Genomic DNA, 24,443 nt, shown 5'->3' with positions numbered 1-24,443 from the left:
TATTTATTACAAGTAAATTGAGCAAATTGGCTATTTCTGGCAATTTATTTAAGTGTGTATCAAACTGGTAGCCCTTTGCATTAATCAGTACCCAAAAAGTAGCTCCTGGTTTCAAAAAGGTTGGTGACCCCTGATCTATAGTATCTATAGTATAGTGACCCCTGCTCTATAGTATCTATAGTATAGTGACCCCTGCTCTATAGTATCTATAGTATAGTGACCCCTGCTCTATAGTATCTATAGTATAGTGACCCCTGCTCTATAGTATCTATAGTATAGTGACCCCTGCTCTACATCATTAGCACACGGAGTTGCTGACATTGTCAAAAAAAAATGCATTTAGAAAAAACAAAACAGTCATTCATTTGTTAATAACTTTCATTATTACGAAAGTTTTTAATGTCAACCCACAGAAACGACATAAAATGTTAACAAAAACGTTAACATACTGACATAAGAGAAGTTGGCATACTTCCCGGATAGCACCGAGTTTATAAAGTCATGCTTTGAAGGTGCAAACTACATTTGTCACCATACCAAAATGTATTTAGATCCTTTTTGATCATTTTCCAAACAAAAGGGACCACAAAAAATGTCATTATTGGCTTTTTTTTTTTTTAAATATTCGTGTACATGAAACATATGTTTATTATTGCAATTTAGTCCATCAATAAAATGTTGAACATACAAGACAACTTGTCTTTTAGTAGTAAGTAAACAAACAAAGACTCCTAATTAGTCTGCACTAACATATTGTGTCATTTATACACCTATTATTTTATACACATTATGAGGGACAAACTGTAAAAATTAATTATTAGTCTACTTTTTTATTTAATAATAATATATTTTATTTGTAAAAAGCACTTTACATTGAGCAAACAACCTCAAAGTGCTGCAGTGTACATAAAAAAATAAATAAATACTACAAATAAAAACTTCAACATCCTGACAGCCTGTACTGTATTTTTCAGATTATAAATTGCAGTTTTTTTCATAGTTTGGCCGGGGGTGCGACTTATACTCCGGAGCGATTTATGTGTGAAATTATTAACACATTACCGTAAAATATCAAATGATATTACAATCTTTGATTGTTTGTTTTTTTAGGACCTAGTGTAAAAAAACAAATGTAAGGCGCTCCGGTTGAATAGATGATCTTTGACCGTTTTTAAGGACTGATTGCAAAAAATAACAGGAGTGCTCCGATCATACAGAGGATAAGTGTTCTGCTGTTTCTGCATTAGATCCTTAAATACAGCAGAACACTTCTGTCGTATCAATGATCTTTGACTGTTATTTTTTTTAAGATCTACTGTAAAAAAAAAACAGATGTATAGATGATCTTTGACCGTTTTTTTAAGGACCAATTGTAAAAAAAAACACGCTTGCTCGTGTCATACAGAGAATATGTGACTGTTTTTGCATTAGATCCTTAAAAACAGCAGAACGCCCTCCTGTTCTTTTTTAAGGACCTACTGTAAACTAAACAAAAACGCAGGGCGCTCTTGTTGTATAGATGATCTTTGACTGTTGTTCAAAACCTACTGTAAAAAAACAACACTTAAGTGCTCCTGTCATATAGACGATCTTGGACTACAAAGATCCACTAGATCCTTGATAACAACAGAGCACTCCTGTAGTATAAACAATCTTTGACTTATATTTTTAAGGACCTGGTTTGCTAGCATTCTTGGCAGATGTGCTAATTCAAGCTGAGCTAGTTGCTACAAGCTAACCGCTAAAGGGGGGTTCTTCTTACCTTCTTTTCCACACAAACTAAAAAGGGTTCTACTGTACGTCTACTGTACGTCTGCAAAGACAGCGACTTACTGAGGTGTGAAGAGCGCAGCTTTTTCACCGACTCGAAACACAAGACAGAAACTCTGGACACCAGAGACGTCCCGCTGGGAACGTCTTTAGCCGAGCATGAAGAGACGAGAGGCGTGTGAGGACAGACGTGGGCTCAAAAATGTAGCATTCTTACATCGCACAGATAATACACAGCCAAGTGATGCCCACTACGTGATGACCCCTGCTGGGGAGGAGGAGCCGTCGATGCAGATACAATGTTACTTCACACATTACACACCCGGCTCCTTCACAACAGCAGAGTGCTCCTGTCAAATACATGATCTTTGACTGTTTTTTTAAGGACCTACTGCAAAAAAAGAGACTAGGTTGCTCCTGTCAAATAGATGATCTTCAACTCTTTTTTAAGGACCAACTGCAAAAACCAAAAAAAAAAAAATAAAATAACACTACGTTGCTCCTGTCCAATAGATGATCTTTGACAGTTTTTCTAAGGACCTACTGCAAAAAAAGGGACAAGGAGCTCCGTCAAATAGATGATCTTTAACTGTTTTTTAAGGTCCTACCGCAAAAAAAAAAAAAAAAACAAGGCCGTTCCTATTAAATAGATGATCTTTGACTGCTTTTTAAGGACCTAGTGCAAAAAAACAAAAAAAAACAAAAGACTACACGTTCCTGTCTAATAGATGATCTTTGACTGTTGTTTAAGGACCAACTGCAAAAAAAAGAGACTAGGCCGCTCCTGTCAAATAGATGATCTTTGACTGCTTTTTAAGGACCTATTGCAAAAAAAAAAAGAGACTAGGCCGCTCCTGTCAAATAGATGATCTTTGACTGCTGTTTAAGGACCTACTGCAAAAAAAAAGGGACTGGGCCGCTCCCGTCAAATAGATGATCTTTAACTGTTTTTAAGGACCTAATTCCAAAAAAAAAAGATGATCTTTGACTGATTTTTAAGGACCAACTGCAAAAATGAGACTAGGCCGCCCCTGTCAAATAGATTATCTTTGACTGCTTTTTAAGGACCTACTGCGAAAAAACAAAAAAAAACAAAAGACTACACGTTCCTGTAAAATAGATGATCTTTGACATTTTTTTAAGGACTAACTGTGAAAAAAGAGACTAAGCCCCTCCTGTCAAATAGATGGTCTTTGTTGTTTTAAAGTACCTACTGCAAAACGGAAAAAACAAAACACTACAGCACTCCAGTCGTATAGACAATCTTTGACTGTTGTTTTTTTTAGCAGTAGGTTTTTAAAGACACTAAGGCACTCTTGTTGCACAGATGATCCTTGACTTCTGTTTTTAAGGATCTACTGCAAATAAAACCAGTAGAGTGCTCTTGTTGTATAGAAGATCTTTGACCAGCGTTTTTGCACAACATCCTTAAAAAAGTGGAGCACTCCTGTGGTATAGACAATCTTTGACTGTTGTATTCAAGAACCTACTGCAAAAAACCCCACTACGGCACTTCAGTCGCATAGACAATCTCTGACTGTTGTTTTTAAGAACCAACTGCAAAAACCTACTAGCGTGTTCCTGTCATATAGATGATCTTTGACTACATCTTTGCAGCAGCTCCTTAATCTTTGACAGGGAATCTCCCCACAGTCTGTAGCTGGATGAACATGTGTCACCCAGAAGTTTGGCTGTGTTGCCTAGGCAACAGGCACGGTGTAGCAACACGTTACAAGTTGTTACCCAGGCAACAGGCACGGTGTAGCAACACGTTACAAGTTGTTACCCAGGCAACAGGCAAAGTGTAGCAACACGTTACAGGTTGTTACCCAAGCTACAAGGAACGGTGTAGCGACACGTTACAAGTTGTTACCCAGGCAACAAGTACGGTGTGTAGCAACATGTTACAGGTTGTTATCCAGGCAACAAGTACGGTGTAGCAACACGTTACAGGTTGTTACCCAGGCTACAAGGCACGGTGTAGCGACACATTACAAGTTGTTACCCAGGCAACAAGTACGGTGTAGCAACATGTTACAGGTTATTACTCAGGCAACAGGCACGGTGTAGCGACACGTTACAAGTTGTTACCCAGGCAACAAGTACGTTGTAGCAACATGTCATAAGTTGTTACCCAGGCAACAAGTACGGTGTAGCAACACGTAACAGGTTGTAACCCAGGCTACAAGGCACGGTGTAGCGACACGTTACAAGTTGTTACCCAGGCAACAAGTACGGTGTAGCAACACGTTACAGGTTGTTACCCAGGCTACAAGGCACGGTGTAGCGACACATTACAAGTTGTTACCCAGGCAACAAGTACGGTATAGCAACATGTTACAGGTTGTTACCCAGGCAACAGGCACGGTGTAGCGACACGTTACAAGTTGTTACCCAGGCAACAAGTACGGTGTAGCAAAATGTCATAAGTTGTTACCCAGGCAACAAGTACGGTGTAGCAACACGTTACAGGTTGTTACCCAGGCTACAAGGCACGGTGTAGCGACACATTACAAGTTGTTACCCAGGCAACAAGTACGGTGTAGCAACATGTTACAGGTTGTTACCCAGGCTACAAGGCACGGTGTAGCGACACGTTACAAGTTGTTACCCAGGCAACAAGTACAGGGTAGCAACACGTTACAGGTTGTTACCCAGGCAACAGGCACGGTGTAGCAACACGTTACAGGTTGTTACCTAGGCAACAAGCACAGTGTAGCAACATGTTACAAGTTGTTACCCAGGCAACAAGCACAGTGTAGCAACACGTTACAAGTTGTTACCCAGGCAACAAGCACAGTGTAGCAACACGTTACAAGTTGTTACCCAAGCAACAGGCACGGTGTAGCAACATGTTGCAAGTTGTTACCCAGGCAACAGGCACAGTGTAGCGACACGTTACAAGTTGTTTCTCAGGCAACAAGGCACGGTGTAGCGACACGTTACAGGTTGTTACCCAGGCAACAAGGCACGATGTAGTGACACATTACAGGTTGTTACCCAGGCAACAAGGCACGGTGTAGCAACACCTTACAGGTTGATACCCAGGAAACAAGGCACGGTGTAATGACACATTACAGGTTGTTACCCAGGCAACAAGGCACGGTGTAGTGACACATTACAGGTTGTTACCCAGGCAACAAGCACGGTGTAATGACACATTACAGGTTGTTACCCAGGCAACAAGCACGATGTAGTGACACATTACAGGTTGTTACCCAGGCAACAAGCACGGTGTAATGACACATTACAGGTTGTTACCCAGGCAACAAGCACGATGTAGTGACACATTACAGGTTGTTACCCAGGCAACAAGGCACGGTGTAATGACACATTACAGGTTGTTACCCAGGCAACAAGGCACGGTGTAGTGACACATTACAGGTTGTTACCCAGGCAACAAGCACATTGTAATGACACATTACAGGTTGTTACCCAGGCAACAAGCACGGTGTAGTGACACATTACAGGTTGTTACCCAGGCAACAAGGCACGGTGTAGTGACACATTACAGGTTGTTACCCAGGCAACAAGCACAGTGTAATGACACATTACAGGTTGTTACCCAGGCAACAAGGCACGGTGTAGCGGAGTGTAACGAGAGCTGACCTCCAGAGGGCTGCCGGGTTTTACGTGGGGAGTGGGGGCTGCCTCTGGTAGGGCTCAGAGGGGCTGTAGAGCTCGGACGTGCCCATGTTGAGGAGCAAGGTCTTCTGGAGGTAGTCCACCACCGCCAGACCGCTACTGTTCCCGAACACCACCCTGGAAGACACCAGCACACACTAAAGAGGAACATTGGGATGCAAGGGGTGGTTGCTGGGAGACGACTTACAGTCCGTACGAGGAGTTCATGGCCAAGCTGGTGATCTGCTGAGGAGGCTCCCCGCTCACCCACAGCAGCTGGATGACCAGCTCCACCTGGTACCCCGGAGACTGCTTCAGGGCGGAGCTGCGCACCCTGCATGGAGGTTCCATCGTTACTGCAATGCTTCATTGGACGGCAAAAGAAGCGTTCTCCCTACTGCAGGCCCGGCATGTTGTCCCGCGCTGCCTCCGAGGAGTTGCTGCCAGTGGAGGGCTGCGTGGTGGGCTCCGTCTCCTGGGGGCTGGGCGGGGACGCCGTGGGGGTCTGCTCTCCTGCGGGGTCGGGCGAGTCCGCGTCGTTCAGCTCGCACCGCAGACGCACCTCCAAGAGCTGGGCAATGCGTCACAATGGCATGTTATTGGTTCTAAACTCTGAATCCCCCCAGCGGGCGTAAAAGTGTGACAAGTCCACTCACCTGCACCTCAGCGCTGGTGACCTCTTGTTTGCTGAATCTGTAGACGATGACGTGGGCGGACACGCCGGCCACGCACAGCATCCTGCTCTCGGGGCACCAGCACAGGGTCTGGATGGCAAAGGGGTCCTCCTCCATCATCTCCGTGTTGGCCTTCTCCTCCTTGCAGCGTGCCCGCTCAAACACCTTGGCGCTCTTCAGCTTGTACAGCACTTGCAGCATCACTTTTTGTTTTTTTAGGGGAAGGAGACACTCGATCAGTTGTCACAGCACAGTTGAACACAATCGGGGAGTTCAGAAGATGGCAAAAACATCTGCTGATTTTATTTTAATTTTCTTTCTATATACAGTACAGGCCAAAAGTTAGGACACACCTTCTCCTCATTCAATGTGTGTTCTTTATGTTCATGACTATTATCAACATTGTAGATAGTCACATCAAAACTATGAATGTGGAGTTATGTACTTAACAAAACAAACGTGAAATAACTGAAAATATGTTTTATATTATAGTTTCTTCAAAATAGCCACCCTTTGTTCTGATTACTGCTTTGCACACTCTTGGCATTCTCTGCATGAGCTTCAAGAGGTAGTCACCTGAAATGTTTTTTTTCTTTACGTGTGCTTGAAGCTCATGCAGAGAATGAATAAAATACGGTATTTTTCAGACTATAAGTCGCAGTTTTTTTCATAGTTTGGCCGGGGGTGCAACTTATGTGTGAAATCATTAACACATTACCGTAAATATCAAATAATATTATTTATCTCATTCACGTAAAAGACTAGACGTATAAGATTTCATGGAATTTATGGATTAGGAGTGACAGATTGTTTGGTAAAGATATAGCATGTTCTATATGTTATAGTTAAAAGATTACAGTTGGTACAAAATGCGGCTGCTAGACTTTTGACAAGAACAAGAAAGTTTGATCATATTACGCCTATACTGTATATACCTTTATATACATATATACATACATATATACCTATACTGTATATACCTATATATACATATATACATATACTGTATATATCTTTATATACATACATACATATATGCCTATACTGTATATACCTTTATATACATATATACATACATATATACCTATACTGTATATACCTTTATATACATATATACATACATATATACCTATACTGTATATACCTTTATATACATACATATATGTATGGGGGGGGGGGGTTGCCCACATATGAGGTCCTCTCCAAGGTTCTCAGTCATCATTGTCACTGGCGTCCCACTGGGTGTGAGTTTTCCTTGCCCTTATGTGGGTTCTTCCGAGGATGTTGTTGTGGTTTGTGCAGCCCTTTGAGACACGTGTGATTTAGGGCTATATAAACAAACATTGATTGAATGATTGATAGTTATTTGAATGACTCTTACCATAATATGTTAGGTTAACATAGCAGTTGCTTATTTATACCTCATATAACCTACACTTATTCAGCCTGTTCTTCACTATTCTTTATTTATTTTAAATTGCCTTTCAAATGTCTATTCTTGCTGTTGGATTTTATCAAATACATTTCCCCCAAAAATGCGACTTATACTCCAGTGCGACGTATATATGTTCTTTTCCTTCTTTATTATGCATTTTCAGCGGGTGCGACTTATACTCCGAAAAATACGGTACTTGTGTTTTAACCCTATTTAAGTTACATGTGTTCAACAAGAGGACATGTGTTTTATGTATATTTCATTTATATGTATGTTTAAAATATGACATACATGTGTTTTATGTCTATTTTATCTATATTTGTGTTTCAAAAGATGACAGACCAACACGTTTTATGTCTATTTTAGTCATATTTATATTTAAAAAGATGAAATACATGTTTTTAATTCTATTTAAGTTACTTAGATATGTGTTTTATGTCTATTTCATTTATATGTATGTTTAAAATATGACATACGTTTGTCTATTTTATTTATATTTACGTTTCAAAAGATGACAAACACGTTTTATGTGTATTTTATTCATTTATGTTTAAAAAGATGATTTGCGTGTGTTATATGTCCATTTTATTTATATTTAAAAAGATGAAATAAATGTATTTTAAACTCTAAGTTACAGTTGGGAAATTGTGTTAGATGTAAATATAAACAGAATACAATGATTTGCAAATCCTTTTCAAGCCATATTCAGTTGAATATGCTACAAAGACAACATATTTGATGTTCAAACTCATAAACTTTGTTTTTTAATTTGCAAATAATAATTAACTTAGAATTTCATGGCTGCAACACGTGCCAAAGTAGTTGGGAAAGGGCATGTTCACCACTGTGTTACATCACCTTTTCTTTTAACAACACTCAATAAACATTTGGGAACTGAGGAAACTAATTGTTGAAGCTTTGAAAGTGGAATTCTTTCCCATTCTTGTTTTATGTAGAGCTTCAGTCCTTCAACAGTCCGGGGTCTCCGCTGTCCTATTTTACGCTTCATAATGCACCACACATTTTCCATGGGAGACAGGTCTGGACGGCAGGCAGACCAGGAAAGTACCCGCACTCTTTTTTTACAAAGCCGTGCTGTTGTAACACGTGCTGAATGTGGCTTGGCATTGTCTTGCTGAAATAAGCAGGGGCGTCGATGAAAAAGACGGCAGTTAGATGATAGCATATGTTGTTCCAAAACCTGTATGTACCTTTCAGCATTAATGGTGCCTTCACAGATGTGTAAGTTACCCATGCCTTGGGCACTAATGCACCCCCATACCATCACACATGCTGGCTTTTACACTTTGCACCTATAACAGTCTGGATGGTTCGCTTCTCATTTGGTTCGGATGACACCATGTGGAATATTTCCAAAAACAATTTGAAATGTGGACTCGTCAGACCACAGAACACTTTTCCACTTTGCATCAGTCCATCTTAGATGATCTCAGGCCCGAAGCTGGCGGCGTTTCTGGATGTTGTTGATAAATGTTTTTCGCTTTGCATAGTAGAGCTTTAACTTGCACTCACAGATGTAGCGACCAACTGTATTTAGTGACAGTGGTTTTCTGAAGTGTTCCAGAGCCCATGTGGTGATATCCTTTAGAGATTGATGTCGGTTTTTGATACAGTGCCGTCTGAAGGATGGAAGGTCACGGTCATTCAATGTTGGTTTCCGACCATGCCGCTTACGTGGAGTGATTTCTCCAGATTCTCTGAACTTTTTGATGATATTATGGAGCGTAGATGTTGAAATCCCTAAATGTCTTGCAATGTCACTTTGAGAAAGGTTGTTCTTAAACTGTTTGACTATTTGCTCACGCAGTTGTGGACAAAGGGGTGTACCTCGCCCCATCCTTTCTTGTGAAAGACTCAGCATTTTTTGGGAAGCTGTTTTTATACCCAATCATGGCACACACCTGTTCCCAATTAGCCTGCACACCTGTGGGATGTTCCAAATAAGTGTTTGGTGAGCATTCCTCAACTTTATCAGTATTTATTGCCACCTTTCCCAACTTCTTTGTCATGTGTTGCTGGCATCAAATTCTAAAGTTAATGATTGTTTGCAAAAAAAAAAGTTTATGAGTTTGAACATGAAATATGTTGTCTTTGTAGCATATTCAACTGAATATGGCTTGAAAAGGATTTGCAAATCATTGTATTCTGTTTATATTTACATCTAACACAATTTCCCAACTCATATGGAAACTGGGTTTGTATTATAAAACATTTCCATGTACAAAATAAATAAGTTCTTACGTGCAGAAGCGTCCCAAAACTTAATGGAGCCATCAGCATGTCTGTTTATGGAAAGAAAGCACAAAGAAGAAGAATATTTCCAAGCCTTCCAAGTCTCATTTGTTATTCTACTGATCACCAATGACTCACCCTGTGATGATAATCTCTGGGTAACTTTGTGTGCCTTGACCCCAGGTCCCCCCGCTGATTGGCCACTCCTGACCGGACAAAACACACCATTCAATTCATACATTTATATTTCACACAGATCGGCCGCAGCAATATTTTACATATTGACTTTCAGTTCAGGCCAAAAGTTTGGACACACTTTCTCATTTCAATGTGTTTTCTTTATTTTCAAGACTATTATTAACATTGTAGATTCTCACATCAAAACCATGAATGTGGAGTTATGTACTTCACAAAAAAGGTGAAATAACTGAAAACATGTCTTATATTCTAGTTCCTTCAAAATAGCCACCCTTTGCTCTGATTAATGTTTTGCACACTCTTGGCATTCTCTTCATGAGCTTCAAGAGGTAGTCACCTGAAATGGTTTTCCAACAGTCTTGAAGCTCATGGAGAGAATGCCGAGAGTGAGCAAACAGTACAACCCTAGGTGCTGCTGGTCCCACGTTTAAAAAAAACAACTTAAAGTCTTGTCCAGCTTTTTACTGATGTACATTATTAATATTTGAATAACTTTTACTGCACATTGATATTGGCTCCAAATATTGGATGGGTCTCAGCCCTGAAAAAACCCTATCGGTGGATTTAGATAGTATTCATTATAGCAGTATTTTTCAACTTTTTTTGAGCCAAGGCACATTTTTGACATTGAAAAAATGCGGAGACACACCACCAGCAGAAATCATCAAATAAAATGAAACTCTGCAGCCGATATTGACAGTAAAAAGTCGTTGTCAAAATTGTTAAATATGACTTATGTACTGTATTTTTCGGACTATAAGTCGCAGTTTTTTTCATAGTTTGGCCGGGGGTGCGACTTATACTCGGGAGCGACTTGTGTGTGAAATTATTAACACATTACCGTAAAATATCAAATAATATTATTTATCTCATTCACGTAAGAGACTAGACGTATAAGATTTGATGGGATTTATGGATTAGGAGTGAGAGATAGTTTAGTAAAGGTATAGCATGTTCTATATGTTATAGTTATTTGAATGACTCTTACCATAATATGTTAGGTTAACATAGCAGTTGCTTATTTATGCCTCATATAACCTACACTTATTCAGCCTGTTCTTCACTATTCTTTATTTATTTTAAATTGCCTTTCAAATGTCTATTCTTGGTGTTGGATTTTATCAAATAAATTTCCCCCCAAAAATGCGACTTACACTCCAGTGCGACTTTTTTCCTTCTTTAGTATGCATTTTCGGCAGGTGCGACTTATAATCCGAAAAATACGGTACTTTCAGGACCTCTCACATCACCCCCAGACTTATTTGGACTATTATGCTGTTTTCCTTCCGGTGTGTAGTGTTTTACTTCTTATCTGCGCTCCTGTTTTGGTGGCTTTTTCTCTTTTTTTTTGGTATTTCCCTGTAGCAGTTTCATGTCTTCCTTGACCGATATTCCCCACACCTGGTTTGTTTTAGCGATCGAGAATATTTCACTTGTTTTTATCCTTCTTTGTGGGGACTTTGTTGATTGTCATGTCATGTTCGGATGTACTTTGTGGACAACGTCTCTACTCCACAGTAAGTCTTTGCTGTCGTCCAGCATTCTGTTTTTGTTTACTTTGTAGCCAGTTCAGTTTTAGTTTCATTCTGCATAGCCTTCCCTAAACTTCAATGCCGTTTCTTAGGGGCACTCACCTTTTGTTTATTTTTGGTTGAAGCGTTAGATACCTTTTTACCTGCACACTGCCTCCCGCTGTTTTTGACATCTACAAAGCAATTACCGTATTTCCTTGAATTGCTGGCGGGGGTATAGTATGCTCCTGCCTACAATTACTGTCGGGTCAAACTTGTTTTGCAAAATAATTAGCGCATGCTTAGCATTACCGCCGGCTCAGGATTAACGCCAGGTCAAACTCGTTTCGCCAAATAATTAGCATATGCCTAGAATTTCCGCCGGGTCAAACTCGTCACGTCACGAGTGACACTTCACCTGTCATCATTTTCAAAATGGAGGAGGCTGATTTCAATCATTTGAAATCACATAAAGGGAAGAAGATTAAGAGCTACTCAGTAGGATTTAAGGTCCAAGCTATTGAATATGCTAAAAAGAACAGTAAGCAGCTATGTTTTATTAATATACCGTAGCTGCGTGTGTCAAATATGAGTTATTAAATGACTCCCGCCTCCTGGTGGTAGAGGGCGCTAGTGATCCTTCTTGCGACTACTCGGCTGCAGAAGAAGTGACAACAAGCAGCAAGAGTTTATTTTTTCCTCTCGCTTGCACTTTTAACATGGAGGATTACATATCTAAAATAAAACAGTTTTCTAAACTGGACTTTCAATCGAAGCAGGAGGTAATAAAGGAAGATCTCCATTGAGACAGAGAGACTTTTAAAACTGAAGAAAAATAAGGAAGACTTCTATAAACAAGTTATCGATCCTTTTGATCAGAAGGAGCTGCGCATGGACTTCATTTATAAGTAAAGGTAAAACCATAAAAACGTTTTTTTTTTTATTAAATGTGCTTTTCATGATGGTATCCTTACATCACACTCAAATTTTTAAGCGCAGGCCTAAATTTACCGCATGTCTTTGGTAAGCGCCGGAGTGAGAAGAGGATTTGAATTAATTAGCGCCACGGCGGCAATTCAAGGAAAAACGGTAGCTACCTGCTGCCACCTATTGATATGGAAGAGTATAACGTGGTAAGTCTGCCGATCTCCAAACAGCACAGACACTCAACAACGGTACATTATTTGCGAATTATAATTACTGGTTTGCAAAAATATCTTTAACCCAAATAGGTGAAATTAGTTAATCTCCCACGGCACACTAGTGTGCCGCGGCACAGTGGTTGAAAAACACAGCATTATCGTACAAGAGTGTAAAGGCTCACCTTCTTGCTGTAACCTTGTCTCTTTTGCCGGCTGCCAACGGAGTAAAGTGCAGGAATAAGTTCGTCGGGGCAGTCGGCAAAGTACTCACAGCAGGTCACCGGGGACTCGTGGATGGTTAGGGGATACGGGTTCTCAAATATCGGGTAGCTGCCGAGAGAGAGACGTGCTCAAGGGTAACTTTTGTAAGAATTGTAGAATGATTACCAGGGTAAATAATAGAAAAGTATCAATCAATCAATCAAAGAAAGATAGAAGAGCAACACGTGAGGGGATTTTAAAGATGCACGCTCACCCAATCTGTCCGAGGTCGATGACGACTAAATCCCTCTCGAGGAGGACCACCACTGCGTAAGGCTCCTGGAAGTCTGCAAACAAAAGAAAACGCAGGGTTGGTAAACGAGTACAACGCACCCCACAAGGCTTCCACCGATTCAGAGCAATTAGGTTCTTTTAATTCATTTCAAATGACATATTCGTGCTGACAACCCGTCCATGGAGACCCCAACAAGTCCTGGGGCCTCATGTAACAAGAGTTGCATGGATTTCCTACTAAAAATAGACTACTTGATTATTTTTTTACTTACTAAGGTATATTATTTATTTGTTCATTGACAGAACAAGGATATAGGATAAAATTGCTATGGTATGAAAATGGGGTAGGATTAATAAATAAATTCAGCTTCTTCCTATTCCTTTTCGGACGTGCTGTCATGAAACAACATTGTATCATATGCATGTTCCAAATAAACTGGAACTGGACTAAACTGAATGACTCAGAGTGTTTCTTCGAGTTATCGTTGTAGTCAAAATTTATAAACATCTGGGGCTCCACTCAGGATCTCATCTTGTGGGGTCAAAATGATCATGAGAACGGTGAGCAAAAATCCCAGAACCACACGGGGGGACCTGGTGAATGACCTGCAGAGAGCTGGGACCAAAGTAACAAAGGTTACCATCAGTAACACACTACGCCAACAGGGAATCAAATCCTGCAGTGCCATACGTGTCCCCCTGCTTAAGCCAGTGCATGTGCAGGCCCGTCTGAAGTTTGCCAGAGAGCACATGGATGATACAGCAGAGGATTGGGAGAATGTCATGTGGTCAGATGAAACCAAAATAGAACTTTTTGGTATAAACTCAACTCGTCGTGTTTGGAGGAAGTTGCATCCCAAGAACACCATACCTACTGTGAAGCCTGGCGGTGGAAACATCATGCTTTGGGGCTGTTTTTCTGCTAAGGGGACAGGATGATTGATCCGTGTTAAGGAAAGAATGAATGGGGCCATGTATCCTGAGATTTTGAGCCAAAACTTCCTTCCATCAGTGAGAGCTTTGAATGGTTGACTAAATACTTATTTTCCACCACAATTTACAAATAAATTCTTTAAAATTCCTACAATGTGAATTCCTGGATTTTTTTTTCACATTCTGTCTCTCACAGTTGAAGTGTACCTATGATGAAAATGACAGACCTCTGTCATCATTTGAAGTGGGAGAACTTGCACAATCGCTGGCTGACTAAATACTTTTTTGCCCCACTGTATATATGCACCTTATTTCTTATTTTATCCTGCACTACCATGAGCTTATGTAACAAAATTTTGTTCTTAACTGTGCTGAAAAGTTCAAATTTGAATGACAATAAAAAGGAAGTCTAAGTCTAAAACTTTTGCCCCAAAACGGTTATATGTTTCGAAAAAAAAAAGGCCAAGAATAGCAGGCCGTGGACTGTGTCGTACTCATGCACAAACAAAGGGAGTGAGAGCGAGTGCCGCTCACCGTTAGGATATGGCGTTTCACACAGCGTGAGGAAGTCCACGATTGGGAAGTCCATCTCGAGTACGGCGGTGCTCTTGCCGTGCATCACGGTCAGACAGGCTCTCCTCCCCACCGTGTCGTAGGACAGTCCTCCAGACAGAACCATGAATGGGTCCCTGGTTCAAAGGAAACATTTTCATTGCCAGTTTGCTGCATCGGAGGTAACATTTTTACTGGTTCGACGGCTGGTGAATGAACAGAGAGGGATTTTTTTTTATTTTTTCCGGATGCATACATGTATGTGCATGTCTGCAACTCTTATGTGTGACTGCCATCTAGTGATCAAACTTATCATTACACCATGTACCAAATCAAATTGCTTGAAGATCGTAAGTGAATGATACTTGTAAGAAACTTACTTTGTCACCATGGAGGCGAGGATTAGTGATTTAGAAGTAGCTAACACACTGCAGATAGATGTTGGCTGCTAGCAATGACTTAAAGCAGTGGTCCCCAACCACTGGGCCGTGGCCCGATTAGTACCGGGCCGCAGAAGAATGTTTTATTAATTTTTATTAATTTTTTTTTTTTTAATTAATTAAATCAACATAAAAAACACAATATACACTTACAAATAGTGCACCAACCACAAAAACCTCCCTTTTTCATGACATAAACGTCCCTTTTTCATGACAAAGAAAAAAACAAAAAAACAAAAACGACCCCCTCCCCCAACACCCCGTGGGACAAATTATTCAGAGTTGACCGGTCCACGGATACAAAAAGGTTGGGGACCACTGTCTTAAAGCACCTCTTCCAGAGGGCGTTTCAGTGTTATAACATCATCTTTATCTTTACTTTTTAGGCAAAAATGCGTCCGTTTTCCCTTTTCTGTCTACACACCGAGTCATGTATTTTCCACACTATAAAGCCCACCTAAAAACCTAAAATGTTCCCAAAAGCTGACAGTGCGCCTTATAATCCGGTGCGCCTTATATATGGACCAATATTGAGCCACAACAGGTCTCAGAACTACGGTAAGCAGCCGCCGACTTCATTTTCCCCCATAGGAAAAGAAGCGGTGCATGCTGGGATATATGACTGCACCAGGTGTGCCGTTTTCATTCCCATTTGTGTGTTTATGTAAAGACTGTCACTGAACTGCTAGACAACAGCAGCGACACTGACTCCATTAACCACGTCTCGAAATAGAGCAAAGCAATAACAATATATCAATAACTCAACGTTGCTCAAACGTTAATGTCACACAACACAACACACAAAATAGACATGTAGAGCTCACTTTAGTAGGTTATTCCTCATCCAAAAATCCCTTGAATTCTTCTTCAGTGTCCGAATCAAACACGCCACAACAGGTCTCACAACTACGGTAAGCAGCCGCCGACTTCATTTTCCCCCGTAGAAGAAGCGCGTGGTGCATGCTGGGATATATGACGTCTTCTACAAGACGGAGCCGCCTCCGTCTCGTAGAAGACGTCATTAATGGAGTCAGTGTCGCTGCTGTTGTCTAGCAGTTCAGTGATAATTCCTGCCTTCCTGAAATCATGTCTCTCAATAGGAACCATTTTGGGGTCTTTACATAAACACAAATGGAAATGAAAACGGCACACCTGGCCCAGTCATATATCCCAGCATGCACCGCTTCTTCTTCTACGAAGGAAAATGAAGTCGGCGGCTGCTTACCGTAGTTGTGAGACCTGTTGTGGCATGTTTGATTTGGACACTGAAGAAAAAGAATTTGAGGGATTGGTGGATGAGGAATAACTTAATAAAGTGAGCTTTACATGTTTATTTTGTGTGTTGTGTTGTTTGAGCAAGGTTGAGTTATTGATATATTATTGCTTTGCACTATTTCCAGTGTTACTATATTGTGATTGCACTAACTTTTGATTTACTGTAACAGTATCAGACTGTTTTGTACGTGTTTATTGAATCGAGGAATAGTTCTCCTCCACTATGTGATATAAATGTTGCACCACAAGTTATACTTTGCTGTTGCTAAAAGATAAACAAAATACCATTTACCTCGGTGAAAATAATAAAACAGCTGTTTGTTCATTTTGGGAGTGAACAGAGTTGTCAGAACGCTGGTTTGTAATCTATTAATAAAGTTTGACTGACCTATCTGACTGTTTTGTTGACATTCCCTTTAGCGTAGCTCCATCTGAAGCAGGGGTCGGGAACCTTTTTGCTTGAGAGAGCCATACAAGCCAAGTATTTTAAAAAGTATTTCCGTGAGAGTCATATAATATTTTTTTTAAGACTGAATACAACTAAATGCTCCGATCCGTTGTGGTGAAGAAGGAGCTGAGCCGGAAGGCAAAGCTCTCAATTTACCGGTCGATCTACGTTCCCATCCTCACCTATGGTCATGAGCTTTGGGTCATGACCGAAAGGACAAGATCATGGCTACAAGCGGCCCAAATGAGTTTGAGGTCTCTCCCTTAGAGATAGGGTGAGAAGCTCTGCCATCCGGGAGGAACTCAAAGTAAAGCCGCTGCTCCTCCACATGGAAAGGAGCCAGATGAGGTGGTTCGGGTATCTGGTCAGGATGCCACCCGAACGCCTCCCTAGGGAGGTGTTTAGGGCACGTCCAACCGGTAGGAGGCCACGGGGAAGACCCAGGACACGTTGGGAAGACTATGTCTCCCGGCTGGCCTGGGAACGCCTCAGGATCCCCCGGGAAGAGCTGTACGAAGTGGCTGGGGAGAGGGAAGTCTGGGCTTCCCTACTTATGCTGCTGCCCCCGCGACCCGACCTCGGATAAGCAGAAGAAGATGGATGGACAACTAAATGCATGCATTTTTAAGTAAGACCAATATTTTTAGAGTATAAATAAGTCTCTTATTAACATTGTTATTCTGAAGCTAACCAACAATAAATAAAATACTTCTTACCATTAATTCGACTTCTTGAACAGGTGTGGTAGAAACTGGATGGATGGATTAAAGTGCATGAGAATGTTTTATATTTTGAACGTTATTTTTAACACTGTTATTACCAGCGGAATTATTCATTTCTTACCGTGTTAAGCAATGTCAGCTAACATTTATGTGAGAGCCAGATACAGTCATCAAAAGAGCCACATCTGGCTCTAGAGCCATAGGTTCCCTACCCCTAATCTAAAGGATGCATAACGTAACCCCTGCCTCTACTGTAGCATCTATTCTATGCGCCTTATATATGAAAAAATGTTTAAAATAGGATATTTATTGAAAGTGCGCCTTATAATCCGGTGCGCCTTATAGTGCGGAAAATATGGTACTGTGTGTGTGCGCTGCCAAACATGCTCCTTTGCTCGTAAAACCAGCAACGTCAGACGTGATGAAATAAATAAACAAACATCGGGAACCAGTACTTTTCCAAACAGAGTATAGTACCGTTTTTGATTCACTAGTACCGTGATAGTATACTCCTGGTGCAAACACACGCATGCACAGTTGTGACAGAATAACAGGAACTGCTTCCAGGACAGGATGTGGAAGTTGGGAAGACGCAGGATGGGCGGGGACCATGGCACTCACCCAGCTCTCGTTGTTTTGTACTCCACCTTCAGGATAGGCTTGCATGGCTCTGGCTTCTTGCCATCCTTGGGCTGCTTTCCTGGTGGACGCAAGACACACTAAGTGGTCCATGCATGGCTTCACTCACACCGTGTGTGTTTACATAATACAAGTGTGTGTGTGTGTGTGTGTGTGCAGCGAATCTTACCATGCGGCGTGATGATCTGTGCAGGCTTGGCGGGGGCGCGTACATTCCATGTGGTCAGAGTGCCATCCGAGTGGCTGCAGACAAACTGTTTGCCTTCGTGGTGCCAGGCGACCGAGTGGATGGCCTGGGAAGTGTGAGGAAAACGTCAACAATCTTGTCTTCCAGCTGCGGCGCCACACATGTGCAGCGGCGTGATGCTACTGCGGGTTGTTGCCGGCGGGTTTGCTTTTCGCTTGCCGATGAGCGCCTCGCCGGGGCCGCGCAATCTCACTAATGAGGCGTAAATAACACCGGGGGGCGTTGATCTGCCGAGATGGTGGGCGAGTGTTGCACTTTCTCATCGGAAAATTAACACGCCGATGCTTGCGTAACATCACTTGTGACGGCGAGACGCTGAGGCCGCCAGATTCTGTACGGACGGATAATTCAGAAAAAGAAGGGAAGACAGTTAAAAGCTAAGATAGGGGCCCCAACAATGAGACTAGGGCTGGGAGATATATCGATATATACAATATATCGCGGGTGTGATATAGAAAATGACTATATTGTAATATTCGAGTATACGGGACACAAGAGCTCTGTGCTCGTGTGTCATCCTTTTGTGTTTCCCTCTTGTTTTCATGTCTTAGTATATTTTTATATTTTTTTGCTTTTTGGTCCGGGACCCTTTGGGACTGTGTGACAAGGGGTGCCACCTTCGTGACCTCTGTGGTGCTTTTTTGTGGACTTCTGGATCTGCCTCCTGGGAGCCTTTTGGCCATGGAGACCAGCTGCTGGGTGTCTGCTACACCGGAGTCGCTTTGGAGGGACTGGAGGAGATGCGGATGAGGGGACAGGACTGCAGAGTTTGGAGGGACTGGAGGAGATGCGGATGAGGGGACAGGACTGCAGAGTTTGGAGGGACTGGAGGAGATGCGGATGAGGGGACAGGACTGCAGAGTTTGGAGGGACTGGAGGAGATGCGGATGAGGGGACAGGACTGCAGAGTTTGGAGGGACTGGAGGAGATGCGGATGAGGGGACAGGGCGGCGGAGCTAGCACTGAGCGCTGGGACGGAGAGGCTTCGTGGTGTCTTGGCTGGGTGAGCAGGTGTCGGACACCTCAGTCACCTTGGACGTGTCCTCGCTCATCCATGCGGACTGGACACTGGCCGAGAGTGGATTCTGCTGTCTTGGTTGCTTTGTTGGGTCTGCTCCTGTCTCTGGCCATCCTCCCTCCACCCCAGCGGACGATGGCGTGGAACACCGCAGAGGCCACCACAGTGCATATGTTTCTTTTACTTTTTATTCATAGCTGTATGTAGAAGTGTCTGCTTGTATCTGCTGCTTTAATGTCTTTAATGTCCTCTGTGTTCTTTGATGTTTGATGTTTCCCTCTTACACACATGGAAGAGGGATGTGTACTATGGCTATGAGTTTTTGTTTTTTTCCCTTGGCCTCAGTCTGCACCCCCTCTCCAAGGCCCAGGCTAAGACCGATTTTTTTTTATTTTATTTTAATCTTCTATTTTTTTCTCCCACATGCATGTGTGATGTATCATGTTGTACGCATCCATGTGTGATGTATCATGTTGTACGCATGCCTGCATTTGTGATGTATCATGTTGTATGCATGTGTGATGTATCATGTTGTATGCATGCATGTGTGATGTATTATGTTGTACGCATGCCTGCATGTGTGATGTATCATGTTGTACGCATGCCTGCATTTGTGATGTATCATGTTGTATGCATGTGTGATGTATCATGTTGTATGCATGTGTGATGTATCATGTTGTATGCATGTGTGATGTATCATGTTGTATGCATGCATGTGTGATGTATCATGTTGTACGCATGCATGTGTGATGCATCATGTTGTACGCATGCCTGCATGTGTGATGTATCATGTTGTACGTAAGCATGTGTGATGTATCATGTTGTATGCATGCATGTGTGATGTATCATGTTGTATGCATGCATGTATGATGTATCATGTTGTATGCATGCATGTGTGATGTATCATGTTGTATGCATGCATGTGTGATGTATCATGTTGTATGCATGCATGTGTGATGTATCATGTTGTATGTAAGCATGTGTGATGTATCATGTTGTATGCATGCATGTGTGATGTATCATGTTGTATGCATGCATGTGTGATGTATCATGTTGTATGCATGCATGTGTGATGCATCATGTCGTATGCATGCATGTGTGATGTATCATGTTGTATGCATGCATGTGTGATGTATCATGTCGTATGCATGCATGTGTGATGTATCATGTCGTACGCATGCATGTGTGATGTATCATGTTGTACGCATGCATGTGTGATGTATCATGTTGTATGCATGCATGTGTGATGTATCATGTCGTATGCATGCATGTATGATGTATCATGTTGTACGCATGCATGTGTGATCTATCATGTTGCATGCATGCATGTGTGATGTATCATGTTGTATGCATGCATGATGTATCATGTTGTATGCATGCATGTGTGATGTATCATGTTGTACGCATGCATGTGTGATGTATCATGTTGTACGCATGCATGTGTGATGTATCATGTTGTACGCATGCATGTGTGATGTATCATGTTGTATGCATGCATGTGTGATGTATCATGTTGTATGCATGCATGTGTGATGTATCATGTTGTACGCATGCATGTGTGATGTATCATGTTGTATGCATGCATGTGTGATGTATCATGTTGTATGCATGCATGTGTGATGTATCATGTTGTACGCATGCATGTGTGATGTATCATGTTGTATGCATGCATGTGTGATGTATCATGTTGTATGCATGCATGTGTGATGTATCATGTTGTATGCATGCATGTGTGATGTATCATGTTGTACGCATGCATGTGTGATGTATCATGTTGTATGCATGCATGTGTGATGTATCATGTCGTATGCATGCATGTGTGATGTATCATGTTGTATGCATGCATGTGTGATGTATCATGTTGTATGCATGCATGTGTGATGGGGCGTGGCTTTTGAGCAAGATGGCTGCAACTGTTTCTCTCTGCTGAAAGGGCTAAGGAAATCCACTAAAATCATCAAACTGCACTGACATCCAACAAAAGTCCAGACTGCTCGAAAAACAATGACTACCAATGCAAAGTTAGCAGCTGAAATGGTGGGAATTAAAGATTCCCTAAACTTTATGTCAAGGGAACTCAGTGAAGTGGTGGAACAACAGAGGAAACTGACAGGCCTCATGGAGGAGATCAGGCAGCTAAAGGCTATCATCCAACACAAGAATGAACGGATTGAGCTCTTAGAACAAAGAGTGGATGATTTGGAACAGTATTCCAGAGCTGATGACCTTGTGGTCACCGGCTTGGAGACCAGGCATCGGAGTTATGCCCGGGTTGCTGGCCCACCTGATGACAAGCATGGTGAGGATGCACCATCTGAGGAGCTTGACACCTTGGAGCAACAAGTGGTACGCTACATGAAGAGTAAACATATTCCTCTGGAGAGTCAGCACATATCAGCATGTCACATTATTCCAAGTAAGGACAAAAAAAACAAGCCTAAAGTCATCATCACGTTTGCAAATAGAAAGCACAAAGTGGACATTTTGAAGGCAGCTAAAAAACTTAAAGGCACTGGAGTTTATCTAAATGAGCACCTGACAAAGAAAAATGCGGAAATTGCTTGGACAGGCCGGATCCTCAAAAAGCAAAATAAAATCCAATCGACCTGGACCAGGAATGGAAAAGTTTTCATCCGGACAAACGGACCACCAGAACAAGCCAAAGTGATTGTGATGAGAACAATGAAAGACCTGGATCAGTACAAATGAACATAGTGAGTGCATTTTTCATTTTCTTTTTTTTCTTTTTTTGCTTGATAATTGGATCTCCTGTAAGGAACTCATGACTCTTTCTTTCAAGACTAAAGCCCTATCAAGTGTTGATTACACAGAACGTGGCACATTTGATTTTCAGAATGAAGTGGATCCAGAGACTCATTTATTTAAGCATGTTAAGGATTCTTGCCAGTATTATACTGAGGAACAACTTGATGACGCAAGCATAGAAAATACATTTTCTTTGATTCATTTTAATTGTAGAAGTCTACCAAAACACTTTGCTAAAATCAAAGATGTTTTAGAGTCCCTTAAAGGTAGATTTAAAGTCATTGCTTTATCTGAAACATGGATAAAGAAAGACAAGGAGATTGATCTGAAATTAAAGGACTATGATCTGTATGTCACTAACAGAGACAATAGGACTGGAGGAGGGGTGGCCCTCTATATATATAATGAACTTAAATGCAGACCAGTTAAATGTATGACAATGGCCATAAATTATTTACTGGAGTGTGTAGCTGTTGAGATAGAATTACAACAAAACAGAAACATTGTTGTTGCATGTGTATATAGAAAACCAGGATCAAAAGTGGAAACCTTCATGGATAAATTAGAGGAAATGATTAATGGTTTAAATAAAAATAAAACTATTGTAATTTGTGGAGATTATAATATTGATCTTCTAAAGGAGGATTCACATAAACAAACATCAGATTTTTTAGAGATATTATATGAAAAAGGGCTGTACCCATTAATTACAAAGCCTAGCAGAATAACCACAACTAGTGCAACCTTAATAGACAATATCTTTACAAATGTTTTAGGGATTCACATCACTACTGGGTTAGTGATAAATGACATAAGTGATCATCTGCCTATATTTGCAATATTTGACTATCAATTCCCTAAAAGAACATACTATCAAATACTTAAGAGGAAAAGAAGTGTCAACCATATTAACAACTTTAGGGATGACCTATTAAAACAAGAGTGGAAAGAGGTGTACACAGACGATATAAATACTGCCTATGATTCTTTTCTTAAACATTATATTACTCTGTATAACAAGCATTGTCCTGAGGTTCCATGCAGATCTAAACAAAGGCAAAATAATGCACCTTGGATGACAAACAGTTTGAAAAATGCATGTAAAAAGAAAAATAGACTTTATAAGGAGTTTATCAAATCAAGAACAGAGAATGCTGAAAAACGATATAAAAACTACAAAAACAAGTTGACCAATATATTGAGACAAGCAAAAAGGGAATATTACAAAAGAATGTTGCATGAAAATAAAAATAACATAAAGGCTACATGGAATATTTTAAATAAAGCAATAGGGAATAGGACAAGGCGAACAGAACTACCTAGATGTTTTAAAAAAGATAATATGTTAATTGAAAACAAAGATGAAATTGTCAATGAATTGAATCAATTCTTTGTAAATGTAGGACCTAGCTTAGCAAACAAAATACCTAGAGCTAATGATCAATCAGGGGATGTCTGGAAAAGGGAAAATAGGGTTATGCAGTCAATGTTTCTTAGTGAAGTGACTGAGAATGAAATATTATCTGTGGTTTACAAACTAAAAAACAAGACCTCAATAGACAATGAGGGCATTGACATGAGTATAATAAAAAACACAATTGATTGCATCATTAAACCATTGCATTATATAATTAATTGTTCTTTTAAAGTAGGAGTTTTCCCAGACAGTATGAAAACTGCTAAGGTTATACCTATATTTAAAACCGGAGATAAACATACATTTGGTAATTATAGACCAGTATCTCTCTTATCCCAATTTTCAAAAGTGCTTGAAAAACTGTTTGTTAATAAATTAGACTGTTTTATTGAAAAACATAAATTATTAAATGAAAATCAGTATGGATTTCGATCAAACAGGTCTATGAGCTTGGCCATCATGAACATTATTGAAGAGATTACAACTGCAGTTGATCAAAATAAATACACAATAGGAGTGTTCATTGATTTAAAGAAGGCATTCGACACTGTAGATCATCAAATTCTCATTTCTAAATTATATACTTATGGAGTCAGAGGAGTTGCACTGGACTGGTTAACCAGTTATTTACATCAACGACAGCAATATGTTGAGATCGATGATCATAGGTCAGAATGTATGAATATTGAATGTGGAATTCCACAAGGTTCGATTTTAGGACCCAAACTTTTTACTTTATATATAAATGATATTTGTGAGGTTTCGAAAATTTTACAGTGCGTATTATTCGCAGACGATACAAATTTATACTGTTCAGGAGATGACTTGAACATTTTAGCCAATAATATTAAAGAGGAAATGGTTAAACTAAAATTGTGGTTTGA

The 24,443-nt window shown here is 40.7% G+C and overlaps 1 protein-coding gene across 1 annotated transcript in view; it reads right to left on the bottom strand.

Annotated features, from left to right (window-relative positions):
- The window catches only part of stxbp5b (syntaxin binding protein 5b (tomosyn)), a 100,517-nt gene that overhangs the window by 20,261 nt on the left and 55,813 nt on the right, over positions 1 to 24,443 (bottom strand). The window contains 12 exon segments of the mRNA XM_061896302.1: positions 5,380 to 5,416; positions 5,418 to 5,532; positions 5,603 to 5,728; positions 5,793 to 5,965; positions 6,051 to 6,271; positions 9,766 to 9,806; positions 9,895 to 9,962; positions 12,790 to 12,937; positions 13,083 to 13,155; positions 14,570 to 14,724; positions 18,094 to 18,172; positions 18,281 to 18,404. Coding sequence (XP_061752286.1) covers positions 5,380 to 5,416; positions 5,418 to 5,532; positions 5,603 to 5,728; positions 5,793 to 5,965; positions 6,051 to 6,271; positions 9,766 to 9,806; positions 9,895 to 9,962; positions 12,790 to 12,937; positions 13,083 to 13,155; positions 14,570 to 14,724; positions 18,094 to 18,172; positions 18,281 to 18,404 — 1,360 coding nt within the window.

This window comes from Nerophis ophidion, linkage group LG03 (genome assembly GCF_033978795.1).
Source record: "Nerophis ophidion isolate RoL-2023_Sa linkage group LG03, RoL_Noph_v1.0, whole genome shotgun sequence".
NCBI classification, from domain to species: Eukaryota; Metazoa; Chordata; class Actinopteri; order Syngnathiformes; family Syngnathidae; genus Nerophis; species Nerophis ophidion.
Note: the sequence above shows the minus strand (reverse complement) of the source record. Positions and strands in the feature narration are given on the sequence as shown.